General features: G+C 42.4%; 1 protein-coding gene across 5 annotated transcripts in view; it reads right to left on the reverse strand.

The window, feature by feature from the left end:
• The window catches only part of LOC119960746, a 104,786-nt gene that overhangs the window by 22,169 nt on the left and 64,314 nt on the right, over nucleotides 1-18,303 (reverse strand). For 3 of the 5 annotated variants that reach the window (XM_038788356.1, XM_038788355.1, XM_038788358.1), the window contains 2 exons: nucleotides 1,654-1,950; nucleotides 212-307 (listed from right to left, as the gene is read on the reverse strand). The exons of 1 other annotated variant lie outside the window; for it this stretch is intronic. In XM_038788356.1, coding sequence (XP_038644284.1) covers nucleotides 212-307; nucleotides 1,654-1,950 — 393 coding nt within the window. The remainder of the gene's footprint in view (nucleotides 1-211; nucleotides 308-1,653; nucleotides 1,951-18,303) is intronic. One more of the 5 variants, XM_038788357.1, reaches the window with a different exon arrangement.

Raw genomic sequence — 18,303 nt, forward strand, 5'->3', positions numbered from 1 at the left:
AGAACGTGCAGACTGCACAGACAGTGACCCAGCGGGGGAATTGAATCTGGGACCCTCGCGCTGTGAAGCCACAGTGCTATCCACTGGTGCTGCCGTGTTGCCAAATTGGCTGGATTGTTCAGCGAATTGGGTCATAGTGATCAAGAAGTGGCGGCATTCACTTTGGTCGGTGCATGTACGACGACCTGTTGTTATACCGAGTATGACCTACCTTTCCTGCAGAGACAGGCGCCTAGTAGAGCCAGGATGAGAATTAGACCCGCAGCAGAACCAACACCAGCCGCTATGGGAGCAATAGACTTACTTTCTGAGTGAGATAATGGGAGAAAGAACAGAACATTGTGAATGAGCTGCTTGTACTCAAGGTGAACAATGTGGTCGTGGTGTTGGGACACTAATTGAGACGGGAATACTGCAGACACAAACATTTAATCCAGGCCAGAGAGAGAGAAAATAAACAGAAGTTGAAAACCAGATGCAAAACATACAATTATCCAAACGAGGAGGAGATCCTTCGGTCGAGAACATCTGTGCTGCCACCTTTAATACCATATTCAATTAGTCTCAATCTTCCACCAGACCTTCTCGTTCTTCATCCTTCATTAACGTTTAATTCAGTATATATTCCAGTTCCCATTTGAAAGTTACTGAATATGCTTCCACCAAGATTTCTAGGTGCATTCGCCACGTCACAAAACATGGCTCCAGAGAAGAAACCATATTAATCTCTGCTCCGCTTGTTTCGTCAATGATGTTCAATCAACATCTCCTGTTTGGTGGTTAGCATAAATGCTTCACAGCTCCAGAGTCCCAGGTTCGATTCCCGGCTGGGTCACTGTCTGTGCGGAGTCTGCACGTCCTCCCCGTGTGCGCGTGGGTTTCCTCCGGGTGCTCCGGTTTCCTCCCACAGTCCAAAGATGTGCGGGTTAGGTGGATTGGCTATGCTAAATTGCCCTTAGTGTCCTAAAGAATAAGGTTAATGGGGGGGGGGGGGTGTTGGGTTACTGGTATAGGGTGGATACGTTGGCTTCAGTAGGGTGATCATTGTTCGGCACAACATCGAGGGCCGAAGGGCCTGTTCTGTGCTGTACTGTTCTATGTTCTATGTTCTAAAACTTACAGTTAAAACGCACATTTGGCCGTTTCAATTCTGCATGTAACATGATGCAGCATTTTCCGACCTTGCGATGTATTTTATAAATGTTTTTATTTTGGTTTAACATTATTTGGATAATTTTATATTATCAGTCCGCTTTTCCTACTTTTGAAAAGTGGTCCACAGTGAAAACTGCTGATCAGCAAAGGGGTTCAAATCAATCTTTTATTTTTAAACAGTCTTACGTTTAATTTACGTCAGACCGATTCCTCATTTTGGCTGTTAGTCATGAGAAACCTCATGAGATAACACCGTATGCCAACTATCAAACAGATGTTTCATTATTCCCAGCTTCTGTGTATGAGTACGCCTGATATCCTCACAATCCATTGGGTCAATACTGGACATCTATGCAGGAAAAAAGCTGTTCCCATGCCCACATAAGTTTGAATTATTAAGTACAGTAGTTACTGTCACAAGGATCGCAGAGTGAAATTTATACAGGGGAAAACATTCAGTAAAATCGGATGAATATGTTGACAGCCAATCTCACTTACCTATAACTGTGATGCTGACAGGGTCACTATGAGGTGAGGATAGGTTTCTTCCACTGATGTTTGCTATATACTGACAGGTATAGTTTCCAATTTTAGAGTGATCGATATTCTTGATGGGGAAGGTGACAGCATGTCTGTCTTCATCAGGAGGTTTAACACTGACTAAAGTAGGTTTTTCGTGCCTGTATAAGTAAAATGCAATGCCAGGGCGCTCCAGAGGGCTTGTACAGTTGAAAGTGATATCTCCACCCTCAGCAACACCATCAAAATTAACTGTGAGATGTGGTTTATGCAAATCTGCAATTAGAAATAAAGGAATAGTGACGACTGATTGCAAATGCAACGCTCACTTACGGGAGTGGATTGTAATCTGAACTTCGGTAAAATGGCACACGGCACATTAAAATGAAAACAATAACACATGCGAGGAAGCATGAGAGTGTAATGAGGAGCGAGGCGGAATGCACTTACAAACGACATAGAAATGTATAATGCGAAGGAAACAAAACTGATTAATTTTAATGCAAGTAAACATGAAGTGAGATGTTTATGTTCGAAAATGAGGAGAACAAGATATTTTTTCATTCATTCATGGGTTGTGGGTGGCGCTGGCTAGGCTCATTACCAGTCCTAATTAACCCCTGACAGGATGGTCGTGAGCTGAATAGGCCATCTGGCCGCTCGAGCCTGCTCCGCAATTCAACATGATAACGAATAATCTTATTGTGGACTCATTTCCACTTAGCCGCGGGCTCAACATAACCCTTAGTTCATCGACTGTTCAAAAATCTATATATCTTGTCCTTAACAACATTCAATAAGGTATCCTCATCTGTTTAACTGGACAGGGAACTGGCAGACTTACTGGTTTACAGTGTTTTGAATGTAAAGTAAATGGGGTGGAAAAATAAGGCGCAGAAGGAGGTGGCCCTGAATTTGGCATGACATCCTTGAAAGCAGCAGGTAGCTGATAAGTGTCCTGGTAATAAGTACATGGAGTTACAAAAAAGTTCTGCAGAATCTTTCTGCGCCAATAGTTCTAACTTCTGTCGAATGCTGAGCACCAGACTATTAAGGAAGGCCAGGCCTTGGAAATAGCATTGGAGCACATCAATGGAACGGTTGCAGTGATGAGGGATATGTGTTATATATAGACACTGGAGAATCTGGGATTTTTCTGGACAGTGCAAGAAAGGTTAGGGCAACATTTACAGGAAAAATAGTATACCAATTATATGTTTTGATGAAGTAATTGGGGAGTTGGTGACGATACAATCACAGAGCCCACAAACAGACCCTTCCTTCAAATACGTCCATGTCGACCATGACATATCTTTCTTTTAATTAAAAAAAAAAATCTAGTGCACCCAATTGATTTGTTTCAATTAATTGGCAATTTAGCGTGGTCAATCCACCTAACCTGCACATCTTTTGATTGTGGGGGCGAAACGCACGCGAACACGGGATAATGTGCATTCTCCATACCGACAGTGACCCAGAGCCTGGGACCACGGCGGGGTGAGGCAGCAGTGATAACCACTGTGCCACCGTGCTGCCACTAAATATTATTATTATTTAAAAATACATTTCGAGTACATAAGAACATAAGAACATAAGAACTAGGAGCAGGAGTAGGCCATCTGGCCCCTCGAGCCTGCTCCGCCATTCAATTAGATCATGGCTGATCTTTTGTGGACTCAGCTCCACTTTCCGGCCCGAACACCATAACCCTTAATCCCTTTATTCTTCAAAAAACTATCTATCTTTACCTTAAAAACATGTAATGAAGGAGCCTCAACTGCTTCACTGGGCAAGGAATTCCATAGATTCACAACCATTTGGCTGAAGAAGTTCCTCCTAAACTCATTCCTAAATCTACTTCCCCTTATTTTGAGGCTATGCCCCCTAGTTCTGCTGTCACCCGCCAGTGGAAACAACCTGCCCGCATCTATCCTATCTATTCCCTTCATAATTTTAAATGTTTCTATAAGATCCCCCCTCATCCTTCTAAATTCCAACGAGTACAGTCCCAGTCTACTCAACCTCTCCTCATAATCCAACCCCTTCAGCTCTGGGATTAACCTAGTGAATCTCCTCTGCACACCCTCCAGCGCCAGTACGTCCTTTCTCAAGTAAGGAGACCAAAACTGAACACAATACTCCAGGTGTGGCCGCACTAACACCTTATACAATTGCAACATAACCTCCCTAGTCTTAAACTCCATCCCTCTAGCAATGAAGGACAAAATTCCATTTGCCTTCTTAATCACCTGTTGTACTTGTAAACCAACCTTCTGTGACTCATGCACTAGCACACCCAAGTCTCTCTGAACAGCGGAATGCTTTAATATTTTATTGTTTAAATAATAATCCCGTTTGCTGTTATTCCTACCAAAATGGATAACCTCACATTTGTCAACATTGTATTTCATCTGCCGGACCCGAGCCCATTTACTTAACCTATCCAAATCCCTCTGCAGACTTCCAGTATCCTCTGCACTTTTCGCTTTACCACTCATCTTAGTGTCATCTGCAAACTTGGACACATTGCCCTTGGTCCCCAACTCCAAATCATCTATGTAAATTGTGAACAATTGTGGGCCCAACACGGATCCCTGAGGGACACCACTAGCTACTGATTGCCAACCAGAGAAACACCCATTTATCCCAACTCATTGCTTTCTATTAATTAACCAATCCTCTATCCATGCTACTACTTTACCCTTAATGCCATGCATCTTTATCTTATGCAGCAACCTTTTGTGTGGCACCTTGTCAAAGGCTTTCTGGAAATCCAGATATACCACATCCATCGGCTCCCCGTTATCTACTGCACTGGTAATGTCCTCAAAAAATTCCACTAAATTAGTTAGGCATGACCTGCCTTTAACGAACCCATGCTGCGTCTGCCCAATGGGACAATTTCTATCCAGATGCCTCGCAATTTGTTCCTTGATGATAGATTCCAGCATCTTCCCTATTACCGAAGTTAAACTCACTGGCCTATAATTTCCTGCTTTCTGCCTACCTCCTTTTTTAAACAGTAGCGTCACGTTTGCTAATTTCCAATCCACCGGGACCACCCCAGAGTCTAGTGAATTTCGGTAAATTATCACTAGGGCATCTGCAATTTCCCTAGCCATCTCTTTTAGCACTCTGGGATGCATTCCATCAGGGCCAGGAGACTTGTCTACCTTTAGCCCCATTAGCTTGCCCATCACTCCCTCCTTAGTGATAACAATCCTCTCAAGGTCCTCACCTGTCATAGCCTCACTTCTATCAGTCGCTGGCATGTTATTTGTGTCTTCCACTGTGAATACCGACCCAAAAAACCTGTTCAGTTCCTCAGCCATTTCCTCATTTCCCATTATTAAAACTCCCTTCTCATCCTCTAAAGGACCAATATTTACCTTAGCCACTCTTTTTTGTCTTATATATTTGTAAAAACTTTTACTGTCTGTTTTTATATTCTGAGCAAGTTTACTCTCATACTCTATCTTACTCTTCTTTATAGCTTTTTAGTAGCTTTCTGTTGCCCCCTAAAGATTTCCCAGTCCTCTAATCTCCCAGCAATCTTTGCCACTTTATATGCTTTTTCCTTCAATTTGATACTCTCCCTTATTTCCTTAGATATCCACGGTCGATTTTCCCTCTTTCTTCCGTCCTTCCTTTTTGTTGGTATAAACCTTTGCTGAGCACTGTGAAAAAAACGCTTGGAAGGTTCTCCACTGTTCCTCAACTGTTCCACCATAAAGTCTTAGCTCCCAGTCTACCTTAGCTAGTTCTTCTCTCATCCCTTTGTAATCTCCTTTGTTTAAACACAAAACACTAGTATTTGATTTTACTTCCTCACCCTCCATCTGTATTTTAAATTCCACCATATTGTGATCGCTCCTTCCGAGAGGATCCCTAACTATGAGATCATGAATCAATCCTGTCTCATTACACAGGACAAGATCTAGGACCACTTGTTCCCTCATAGGTTCCATTACATACTGTTCTAGGAAACTATCGCGGATACATTCTATAAACTCCTCCTCACGGTTGCCTTGACCGACCTGGTTAAACCAATCGACATGTAGATTAAAATCCCCCATGATAACTGCTGTACCATTTCTACATGCATCAGTTATTTCTTTGTTTATTGCCTGCCCCACCATATCGTTACTATTTGGTGGCCGATAGACTACTCCTATCAGTGACTTTTTCGCCTTACTATTCCTGATTTCCACCCAAATGGATTCAACCTTATCCTCCATAGCACCGATGTCATCCCTTACTATTGCCCGGATGTCATCCTTAAATAACAGAGCAACACCACCTCCCTTCCCATCCACTCTGTCCTTCCGAATAGTTTGATACCCTCGGATATTTAATTCCCAGTCGTGACCATCCTTTAACCATGTTTCAGTAATGGCCACTAAATCATAGTCATTTACGATGATTTGTGCCACCAACTCATTTACTTTATTCCGAATACTACGAGCATTCAGGTAAAGTACACTTATGTTGGTTTTTTTACCTCTGTTTTGAAACTTAACATCTCCAGTTTTATTCCTTTTGTTATTACTGGGACTATTCACTGTGCTCCCCTCAGTCACTATACCTTGTACTGTCGCCCTTATGGATTTCTGACTATGTCTTCTCTGCCTTGCACTTTTCCCCTTACTTCCTTTTGTTTCTGTCCATGTTTTACTACCTTCCAACTTCCAGCATTGGTTCCCATCCCCCTGCCACATTAGTTTAAACCCTCCCCAACAGCTCTAGCAAACACCCCCCCTAGGACATCGGTTCCAGTCCTGCCCAAGTGCAGACCTTACGATTTGTACTGGTCCCACCTCCCCCAGAACCGGTCCCAATGCCCCAGGAATTTGAATCCCTCCCTCTTGCACCATCTCTCGAGCCACGCATTCATCCTATCTATCCTGACATTCCTACTCTGACTAGCTCGTGGCACTGGTAGCAATCCTGAGATTACTACCTTTGAGGTCCTACTTTTTAGTTTAACTCCTAACTCCCTGAATTCCGCTTGTAGGACCTCATCCCGTTTTTTACCTATATCGTTGGTGCCTATGTGCACCACGACAGCTGGCTGTTCACCCTCCCCCCCCCCCCCAGAATGTCCTGCAGCCGCTCCGAGACATCCTTGACCCTTGCACCAGGGAGGCAACATACCATCCTGGAGTCTCGATTGCGTCCACAGAACCGCCTGTCTATTCCCCTTACGATCGAGTCCCCTATCACTATAGCCCTGCCATTTTTCTTTCTGCCCTGCTGTGCAGCAGAGCCAGCCACGGTGCCATGAACCTGGCTGCTGCTGCCTTCCCCTGGTGAGCCATCTCCCTCAACAGTATCCAAAGCGGTATATCTTTTTTGCAGGGAGATGACCGCAGGGGACACCTGCACTGCCTTCCTACTCTTGCTCTTTCTTTTGGTCACCCATTTTCTATCTCCCTCAGTAACCTTCACCTGCGGTGTGACCAACTCGCTAAACGTGCTATCCACGACCTCCTCAGCATCGCGGATGCTCCAAAGTGAGTCCATCCGCAGCTCCAGAGCCGTCAAGCGGTCTAACAAGAGCTGCAACTGAACACACTTCTTGCACGTGAAGGAGCCAGGGACAGTGGACGTGTCCCTGAGCTCCCACATCGCACACGAGGAGCATGACACGGGTCTGGGATCTCCTGCCATGTCTTAAACCCTTGGTAAACTTAAACAACTAGAATTTCAAAATAAAAATAAATAAATTAGACAATGAAAAGAAAAAGAGAGACTACTTACCAGTCACTTACCAGGGTTAAAAAGCACCTCCTCACACTCTGCACCCAATTACCTCACTGCACCAAATTACCAAGTTTAAATCTCTCACTCTGTATGAGTCTCACTCCGGATGTGTCTCCTGGAAAAGTGCTCGCTTACTGTGTGCGCTCTCTGTCTGTCTTTTATACAGACCTCAGCTAACCGATGACTCAAAAAAAAACCTTACCTTCAAAGAGAATAATGCAATGTGCCCCTAAACAGGCCTCAACAGGCCTCAGGTGATTGACAGATAACTGCCTCTCAGCAATTAGGGTGGGGGCAGCTTCAACCAATCAGACACTAAGCTCCACACTGCACTTTTAACTGAAAAACAGCAGAATTAGATTTTCCACTTACCTTTGCTGATTTACCTCACTGCACCAAATTACCAAGTTTAAATCTCTTAGTCTTTATTTTATTTTCTCCATTTAATGTGTAATTTGGTGTGGGCAGTCCACCTACCTACTTGCACATATTTGGGTTAAAGGGGTAAAACCGACAGAGACACGGGGAGAATGCACAAACTCCACACATACAGTGATCCAGGGCCGGGATCGAATCCGCGTCCTCAGTGCGTGAAATACCATTCTGTACTAATGCTATTGAGCAGCACATGGTCCATGGTCTACAATGCCTTGGCAAGTTAAGTGCTTGTCCAGATAATTCCGAAAAGTTCCGAGGTTATCCGCGTCTACCCCACTCAGACAGTGTGTTGTATATTTCCACCACCCTTTCGGTGAAATAATGTTTCTTCAGCTCCCTTCTGAACAATTAATTCCAAACAAACACATTCCCTCTGATCTTCCCTGGGAAAATGTTATCACGATATTGCCTATCTATGCCTCTGTATATTTCAATCAGATCCTTCCCCGAGCCTCTTTCTACAGGTAAGACAAGCTGAAACGTTCCACCCCAGGCGGCATCTTTCTAAATTTTCTCTGCACCATCGCCAGTGCAATAGCGTCCTTCCAATCGTGTGGCAACCGGAACTGCACACGGTATTGCATCTGTGGCCAAAGCAATGTTATACAAATTTGGACAAGACATCCTTGCTCCTTTATCTATACGCCGGGTAATGAAGGAAATCGTTCAGGTTGCATTCTACACTGCCCTAAATATCTGTGCTACCACATTTAGGGACCCGGCGAGGTGTCAACCAAAGTTCACTTGCTCCTCAATACTCCCAGGAACCTACCGTAAATTCTGTCTATCCGATCATTATTAGACCTCGCAAAACGCATCACTGCAGATTATCCGGAGTGAGTTCCATCTGCTGTTGTGCCCAACAACGAGCTGATCCGTATCAGACTGTAGTACAATGCTATCCTCCTCACTTTAAGAAACATCCCAAATGTTCCTGTACCCTGCAAACCTGCCAATTATAACTCCGACATTAACATGCGAGTCATTGATGTATGCAAATAACATACATCCCTGTGGTACATTGCTGGCCAAAGGCTTCTTATCAGAAAAACAACGATCCCACCAATGTCGCCAATTGTGAGGATATTTGGTAGAAGGAAGATGGGAAGACAACATAGAATGAACGATACAACTTTTCAGAGATACAGGAGCAGACGGTCCTCGGGGCTCAAGTGCATAATTCTCGAAAGGTCGACTGCATTGAAACTATGTGAAGAAGACTGATAACATCGTCGGGTTCATAAATAGAGGCATAGAGTATAACAGGAAAGTAGTCATGCTACACCTCGACAAATCATTGGTCAGACCCCATTTGGTGTATTGTGTTCAGTTCTGGGCACCTTATTTAAGGAAGGATTTGAAGCCATGGAAAGCGTGCGGAGAGCATTTTCTACAATTATACCAACAATAAAGGATTTTAGATACAGTGAAAGATCGGAGAAACTGGGCTTCGTCTCCATAAGACTAAGAACAAGAGCAGAAGTAGGCCACTCGGCCCATGGAATCTGCTGCGCCATTCAATAATGGCTGACAATTTTCTCATCCCAATTCTGCTGCCTTCCCCCATAACCCCTAATCCCGTTATTAACCAACACCATAACAATCTCTGTTTTAAAGACAGTCAATGACTTGGTCTTCGCAGCCTCACCACCCTCTAGCTGAAGAAAATTATCCTAATCTCTGTTTTAATACTACTATTCTTTATTGCCACAAGTAGGCTTAGGTTAACACTGCAAATGAAATTACCGTGAAAATCCCATAGTTGCCACTTTCTGTTCTTGTACACAGAGGTTGAACTTAGAATGGACAATTTACCTAACAGCACACCTTTCGAGACTTGTGGGAGCAAACCGGAGCACCCGGAGGAAACCAACGCAGACCAAGGGAAAATATGCAGACCATCCACGGACAGTGACCCAAACCGAACCTGGGACCCTGGAGCTGTGAAGAAACACTGCTATCCACTGTGCTGCCGTGCTGTCCATGTCTTTAGTCTGAAATTGTGTCCTCTGGATATTGTTTTTCCTACAAGTGGAGACATCCACTCTATCCAGGCGTGCAGGATCCTGTAAGTTTCAATAAGATCCACCCTAACCCTTTGACACTCCAACGAGTTCATACGCATAATTCTAAACCTTTCCTCATGCGACAAGCTCCTCATTCCAGAGATCATGATTGTGAACCTCCACTGGACCATTCCCAAGACCAACATCCTTCCTTCGATATGGGGCCCAAAACTGCTCGCAATACTCCAAATTGTGCCTCACCAGAGCCTTTTACTACCTCAGAGGTACGTCACTGGGCTTGAATCTTTGCCCTCACCATATGAATGCTTAAATTGCATTTGCGTTCCTAACTGCCGACTGAACCGTAAGAAAATCATGATAAAAGCATTCCAACTCCCTTTGTGCTTCTGTTTTGTGACTATTAGACAATAGTCCACCCTCCAGTCCTCCTTCCAAATTGCATACTTTAACACTTTTCCACATTGTATTCCGTCTGCCACCCCATTGTGCAAGCCTGTCTCCGTCCTGAAGCAGCCCCCTTCTTCCTCAATACTACCTGTCCATTTACAGATCTTTGTATCATCTGCAAATTTAGAAACAGTGCCTTCAATTCATTGTTCCAGATTGTTACCAAGTATTGTGAAAAGCTGCGCTCCCAGCACAGATCCCCGAGGCACACCAGTGACCGGAAGCTATACCGAAGAAATATCCCTTTATCCTGACCCTCAGCCTTCTGCCAGTCTGCCAAACCTCTATACATGCCGGGATCTAATCCTTAACAACATGAACTATTAACTTATTGAACAGTCTGCTATGCGGCACCTTGTCAAAGGCGTTCTATTAATCTAAATAAATCACGTCCACTGGTTCTCCTTTGTCTAACTTCCTTTTTACATCCTAAAAGAACTGTAACAGATTTGTCAGACATGATCTCCACCTGATGAAGCCGGACTGACTCAGTCCTATTTTATCATGTACTTCCAAGTACTCCGCGATCTCACTTTAAGTAATGGACTATTAAATGTGACCAATTACCGAAGTGAGGCTAAGCGTCCTATAGTTTCCCTTCTTTGCCTCCCTCCCTTCTTACACAGTGATGTCACGTCAGACACTTGACAGTCCTCTGGGAACGTACCTGACTCCAGTGTTGCCTGAAAGATCACCACCAATACCCTTACAATATCCTCAGCTGTGTCTTTTAGGACCGTTGCGTGTAATCCATCCGGTACAGGTGACGTATCCACTTTCAGACCTTTCAGTTCCCCCAGAACATTCTCTTTAGTAATTACCACTGCACTCACCCCTGCCCCCTGGTTCTCCTGGAGCTCTGTCATCCCACTGGCACCTACCACCGTCAAGACTGACGCAAAGTGTCAGGTAGATGTACCTTTAAGAAATGCGTGTTTTTCAAATAGCTGCAGTGATGTCAGTGCGTGGGTCGAGCTGGGCTGTCTCTGTCTTTCACCTTTGTTTTGAGCTGTAAAACTGCTTTTTAGCTGTTTAGTTTGGCTTTGAGTTGGACGGCCGTAGTAGAAGCAAGCAGATGTGTAATGATGTATCTCCCTACACGTTAAAAAATGTCCAGCTCACTTGATGATTTTTAACTGGGTTCATAGAATAAACATGGTTTTGTTTTAAAAACTACTTATGGTTTCTGTTGCATAACAACTGGAGAATGGATACTTGTGCTCCTCATATCCAAGATCTATTAAAAGTCGTGGCTCAGGTGAACTCCATCATATAATTTGAAGTCCCCTAAACCCTGTGCCATAATACATTGGGGGCTCGTCCGATCAACCTTTCGTGATTGGGTTGGTTCGTAAACTTAAAGAGAGTGATGGGTGACAATATTGGTGTTTGCTTTTCAGGTGTGGTGTTCCATTTTAAGGAGGGGCAGTGTCTTAGACAATGGCTCATTCAGAGGCTCGGATGTTTTGGTGGGTGGAGAACGTCACACGCATAATCTGACGCACAGAGACCAAAGAAAGTGTTTTAGATTGGCAGAGACATTGCGGTTAATGTTACTTGACAGCGTAACATTTAAAATAGCCTGAGTTACAGTCGGACGCATGAGAGCTGGCAAATATTCAGTGCCAAATTAAACAACTGGAACATGAGAAAAAAGTAATGCAGCTTGAATACACAATGAGGGGAAAACAAGAATGGGGAGAAAGAGATAGAGCGGAAAAATAAAAAGGACAGAGGAAGCGAGAGAGAGGAAAGTGAAAGAGATAGAGAGGAAAAAGAAAATGACAGAGACAGAGATAGAGAGGAAAAAGTAAACGTGAGAGAAAGAGAGAGGAAAGGTAATAAGAGAGAGAGTTTGAACTACGGAAAATGGCCACGAAACATAAGTCAGTTAAAATTGGCAGATATAAAGTGACACGTACATTTTGAGGATAGATGAGAATAATGAGCTTGAAAGTCATAGTCGAAGGCTTGTTGTGGATCTATTTAAATATGTCCACGCATTGCTACGGTTTGATGACAAGGCGGGAGAAGCCGTTTTCATTTCATTTCAGAAGGCAGCTAACCAACTGATTCAAACGAAGTTGGTAGGTAGGGAGAGTAAAGTGTTTGCATCACTATCGGTGGAGGTATCTGGGTCGTATGAGGAGGTGATAATATACATCTAAGGTGCATATGAACTTGTACCTGAAGTAAAAGGTTTAGCAATGTAGGGAATTAACGTGGTCAAACATATATGGAGTTTGAAATTATCAAACACAGTAATTTTGATAGGTGGATAACGGCTTTGAAAATAGCTCAAGCGTATGACGCTCTCAGAGGAGTTTAAATACAATTCCTGATGTACTGAGAACTCATGTGGTAAAGGAGAGAGTTACAATTGTGAGTTTAGCAGCAGAAACCAACGTTTGGTTTCCAACATTAGTTTCAGGCTGTGAGGGATAGAAACTGGGGAAAAGAGAAATACTCAAGTGGTGAAGGTAATCGGACGGGAGATAATAAGGAGAATGTACCTCAGATTATGAAGAAAATCCAGGAGGATGGAAGAGGCATGAAACGTTTCAAATGTTTTCACTAATAAGGTAGGCCATATAAAGTCACGTTGTTGATTGTTGAACAAAAGCACTGGGACGGCTGGTGTGGTAAAACAGGATAAGATAGTGATGAGTGTTAAAGTGGTAAAGAACAGCCCAAGTGAAGCGAAGGATGTGCAAAATATTGCACTGCATGATCAAGAGGTTGTTGATAAGAAGGCGTTAGGTCACTTTAAAGAATTTACTTGTGTGGACAAAGTTCACTTATATGTATCAGGAGAAGCAGGTAAATGTCACAATTTTAAGGGCACTGGAGCCATTAAAGCTTTAATGGTAAGAGATGAAGAGTAATGTAGTTTGGAAGAATATTGCAAGAAAAGGTGACAATATGTGGAATTCGGGGTTCGAAGAGTAGTGTTCCATTATATAAGGTAAGATTGGAATGTCCAGGAAAGAGGGGTGAATTGGTAATTGGAGCAACTGACAAACGATCGTGTCCAGGAATAGAGTTAATCCTGGGTAATGATAAAGCTGGATCGCAGGTGGGAGTGATGCCTACTGTGATCGATAAACCAGTGGAAAATCAGACAAATGAAGTGTGGAAGGACGAATACTATGATATTTGCCGGGTTGTGTAGAAACAAGTTAGAAAAGTCACAGGTTAAGACAAGAGGTGAATTCTGAGAGTGAAGATTAAGTTGAAGTGCAATTATCAGAAACGATTTTTCATCTGATGGTTGGATAACAACAGGTGGAGGATGAGGCGGATATTTATAGTTCAGGAAAATTGGCGTAGTTACAACAGAAAGATGAATAAATCAAACGGATGTTACAGAAAGTATACACGGAAGAGGAATCTGAGTGTATATCAGCATGTTATTTTCCACATAAATGATGTCTTGATGAGAAAATTAAGACTTTTGTATTTTCAGGCGGATGAAAATTTGGCAGATGTACATCAAGTGGCATTGACGGCAGGGTATAGAAAGGAGATTCTGCGAGGAACACATGAGGTACCAATGGGATGGTAATAACATTCGGATATACACTCAGATTCCTCTTCCATGTATGCTTTCTGATATATCCGTTTGATTTATTTATCTTTCTGTTGTAACTCCGCCAATTTTCCTGAACTAGAAACATCCGACGCATCCTCCACCTGTTGTTATCCAACCATCTGATCAAAAATTGTTTCTGATAATTGCACTTCAACTTTATCTTCACTCTCTGAATGGCAGTAAGGAAACCTCAAGCTAAAATACAAAAACATTTTTATTGGCCTGTACTACATAAAAATGCAGTTAAATTTTGACAGTCATGTCACACATGTCAAGTGATAGGGAAACCTCAAGCAGCCATAACACCAGCGCTTTTAATAGCATTTGAAGAATCTTTTACAAGGGTCTCAATTAATTGCGACGGACGGCTTTCTAAATCAATATATTTTGACTACAATGGATGTATATACTAGGTTTTCATAGTCTATTCCACAGTACTCAATATTACAGCTAGAACGATTGTGAAGGAGTTACTTTAATTATTAACGAAATATGGACTACTGACAGAAAAACAATTCGATCAAGGATCGAATTTTACCCTTACGTTATTCAAAGATATGTATAGCTTATGGATAAAACAATTTAAATCAGCTGCGTACCATCCAGAAGCTCAAGGAGTGTAAGGAAGGTGGTGTCAGACATTAAAGACAATGTTGAGGGATTATTGTCAAGTTTATACAGAGGATTGGGATAATGGAATGCCATTAATACTGTTTGTAATTAGGGATGCACCTAATGCGGAAACCAAATTTAGTCCTTTTGAACCAATGTTTGGTCATGAGGTAAGAAGACCACTTATAATTGATTACGGAGAAATTGGTGAGGAAGCCGTCGGAACATACCTTATTGGATTACGTGTCAACTTTTACTGAATTATTAAATAAAGCAGTGGAATTGACGAGACAACATTTAAAGGTTGCACAACATGTGATGAAACGGGAAGCGGACAAGAAAGCAAAAATTCGTAGTTTTGCCAGTCGAGACAACGATTTAGTGTTATTGCCAGTGGAAGGTGCACCTTTAAAAGCAATGTTTTATGGACCGTATCTGATTGAAAGGAAATTAAGTGAGCTGAATTATGTGGTAGAAACGCCAGGTAGAAGAGATATTCACCAATTGTGTCATGTGGATATGCTTAAAATGTACTTTCAAATGGAAGGAGAGCAAATAGAGGAGGTTTTAACTATTCAAACTCAAATTGAAGAACTGAATCCAGATTACATTGAATTTGACATTCCTCAAATTAAATTGAAAAACGAGGATGTTCATATAAATTTTTGAGTTATGTTCCAGAGAAAAAAACTAACTGACCTGAAAGAGTGATCAATATCACATGGGCAAGTTTGTGGAGATAGGTTGGCAAGTACTAAATTGGCAATACATGATGCTGATGTGGGAAATGCCTTTCAAAACAAACAACATCCCTATCGACTTAACTCTTTAAAATTGGCACATCTTGACAAATAGATTGAAAGTATGCTTAAAAGTGGCATAATTGAAGTGGGTTGCAGCCAATGTAGCTCACCCACAGTGATATTACCGAAACCGGACGGTACTCAACAGTAGTGTGTGGACGAGAGAAAGGTGAATGCAGTTTCAAGAACGGACCCATCCTGTCCCACGCTTAGAGGATTGCGAAAGAGGGACAATAGGCTTTTTTCCCCAAATTATATTTTTAAAGGCTACTGGCAGGTACCTGTATCCGAAAGGGGGAAGGAGATTTCAGATTTTATGACTCCAGATGGTATGTACCAATTAAAAGTTATGCCATGTGGCATGAAAAACGCCCCAGCCACATTTCAACGAATACCTAACAAAATTGCTTCAGGATTCCCGAATTATGCGGTATACATCGACGAAATGGTATTTTCTGCCAGACATGCAAAGAACATTTGAAGCATCTCATGGAGTTATTCGATCGACGTCAGGAGCCGGGTTAGGTTGTTAAACTAGCCAAAAGTACATTTGGAAAACCCAAGTCATTTTCCTTGGCCATACAGTCGGAGAGGGTCGAATGGTGCCACAGTGTGTGAAAACAAACGTTATTGGGGAGTTTCCAATACCCTCGACACGAAGGGAAATGATGATATTTCTTGGAATGAGTGGAATTTACTGAAAATTATGCCTAATTTGAGCAGTGTGGTCACTCCACTGACGGACTTGCTAAAGGAACGCAGCAAATGTCAGTGGTCAGCGGAGTGTCAACTGGTATTTGACGGCTGAAGGCTGTGTTGACCACTGCTCCTGTGTCAGCCATCCCAAATTATACAAAGCCATTGAAAACGGCTGTTGATACGAGCGATGTGGGGTTAGATGCAGTGCTTCCACAAAACCATGACGAAGGACTAGAGCGGCCTATTGCTTATTTGTCAAAGAAATTAAATCCACATCAGAAGAAGTATTCTACGATTGAGAAGGAGACTTTGAGCTTGGTTTTGAGCCGTTTTCACATTCATGTGACCAGTAATCCATCTGAAACAATTATGTACACTGATCATAATCCATTGAGGTTTTTGGAGCGATTCGGGAATAACAATACCAGGCTGTTTCGATGGAGTTATTGTGACAGTAATTTCATTGAAAAATAATACATGTGGTAGGACGATGAAACGTGATAGCAGATGCTTTGTCACGAATGTGATGAAGAGATGCAGGTTTGGTTGAGGAAGAAGAACTAAAATGGACTATGTTGTTATACCTGTTTGCATCTTTTGTTTTGTGAAACGGAAAGATATGTTACCGTCAGTATTTCTTAGAGGAAAATGAAAAGATGAAAAATGAAACCATCTTCAAGTTGATGGTTTATTTTTTTTCTCTTGGAGTGAGGGGACAGGTGGATGTACCTTTAGGAAACAGGTGTTCAGCCAAAGCTGTAGTAATGACAGTGTGTATTGAGCTGTGCTGTCTTTCAGTATTGGTTTAACTCACAGGGGCTGGTTTAGCTCACTAGGGGCTGGTTTAGCTCACTCGGCTAAATCGCTGGCATTTAAAGCAAACCAAGCAGGCCAGCAGCACATTCCCGTACCAGCCTCCCCGGACAGGCGCCGGAATGTGGCGACTAGGGGCTTTTCACAGTAACTTCATTGAAGCCTACTTGTGACAATAAGCGATTTTCATTTCATTTCATTTTCACTTAGTTTTGACCTGAAGAGCTGCTTTGTGGTTGTTTTTGATTTAGTTTTCAGTCTTGGAGAACTATCTTTAAAGCAAGCAAATCTGTAATGACCTCTCACTACAAGCTGAGGAATGTCTTCAGCTCACTTGATGATTTCAAAGTAATACCTCTTTCTGTAGAGAATTTAAACCTGCAACCGTTGTTAAAAGTGTTTAACTGAAGAATGTTGGTGGGAAAGGTATGACCGGCTAGCTATAGAGTATTGTATCTCTGGTGTTATGTATGTTCGTAGTTGATAAGATGTTTCCTGTGTGTTTCTTAAAATGTTAACTGGGTTCATAGAATAAACATTGTTTTGTTTTTTTAAATATTTATGATTTCTGTTGCATAACTCCTGTAGATTGGACCCTTGTTCTCCCCATAAGGAACATCTATTAAAAGTGGGTCAGCTGAACACCATGATATACTTTGGAGTTTTCTGAACCCTGGCCCATAATAAATGTAATTATTCAGTTCGTTTGCTATTTCTCTGTTTCTTATTATTACTTCTCCAGCTACATTTTCCAATGGCCCAATATCTATTTTTACCTCTCTTACCTTTTTTATATATTATATATGTTTAGCAAACTTGTCCTCATATGTCATGTTCTCCCCGTTTCTGCTTTTTTAATCGTCCTCTTCTCTCTTTTAAAGGCTTCCTAATCCTATGGCTTCCCACTAATCCTCGCCACTTTGCATCTTTTTTTCTTTTGCTTTTATCTGGTCTTCGATTTCCCTCGTCAGCCAGATTCCGTGTCCTCCCCCTAGCATGTATCCTCCTCATTGGGATGAATTTCTGTTGTGCCTCCCGAATAACTCCCAAAAGCTCCTGCCATTGCTGTTCCACTGTCTTTCATGCCAGTTTTCTTTTCCAATGAACTCTGTACAGCTCCTCCCTCGTGTCTTTGTGGTTTCCCTTATTTAATTTTAATACGTTTACATCAGATTCCAGCTTCTCCCTGTCACACTGCAGGGTAAATTCAATCACATTGTGGTCACTATCCCTCAGGCTTCCTTCATCTTAAGGTCCCGAATCAAGTTGCCTCATTACACATTACGAAATCCAGAATTGCTTCTTTCCTTGTAGGCTCTGTCACAAGCTGCTTTTAAAACACATCTGTTTGGCATTCCACAAATTAATTTCCTTGTGACCCATTGCGAAACTAATTTCCCCAGCACACCTGCATTTTGTGATCCCCATGATTATT

Source organism: Scyliorhinus canicula, unplaced genomic scaffold, assembly GCF_902713615.1.
Source record: "Scyliorhinus canicula unplaced genomic scaffold, sScyCan1.1, whole genome shotgun sequence".
Taxonomy (NCBI): domain Eukaryota; kingdom Metazoa; phylum Chordata; class Chondrichthyes; order Carcharhiniformes; family Scyliorhinidae; genus Scyliorhinus; species Scyliorhinus canicula.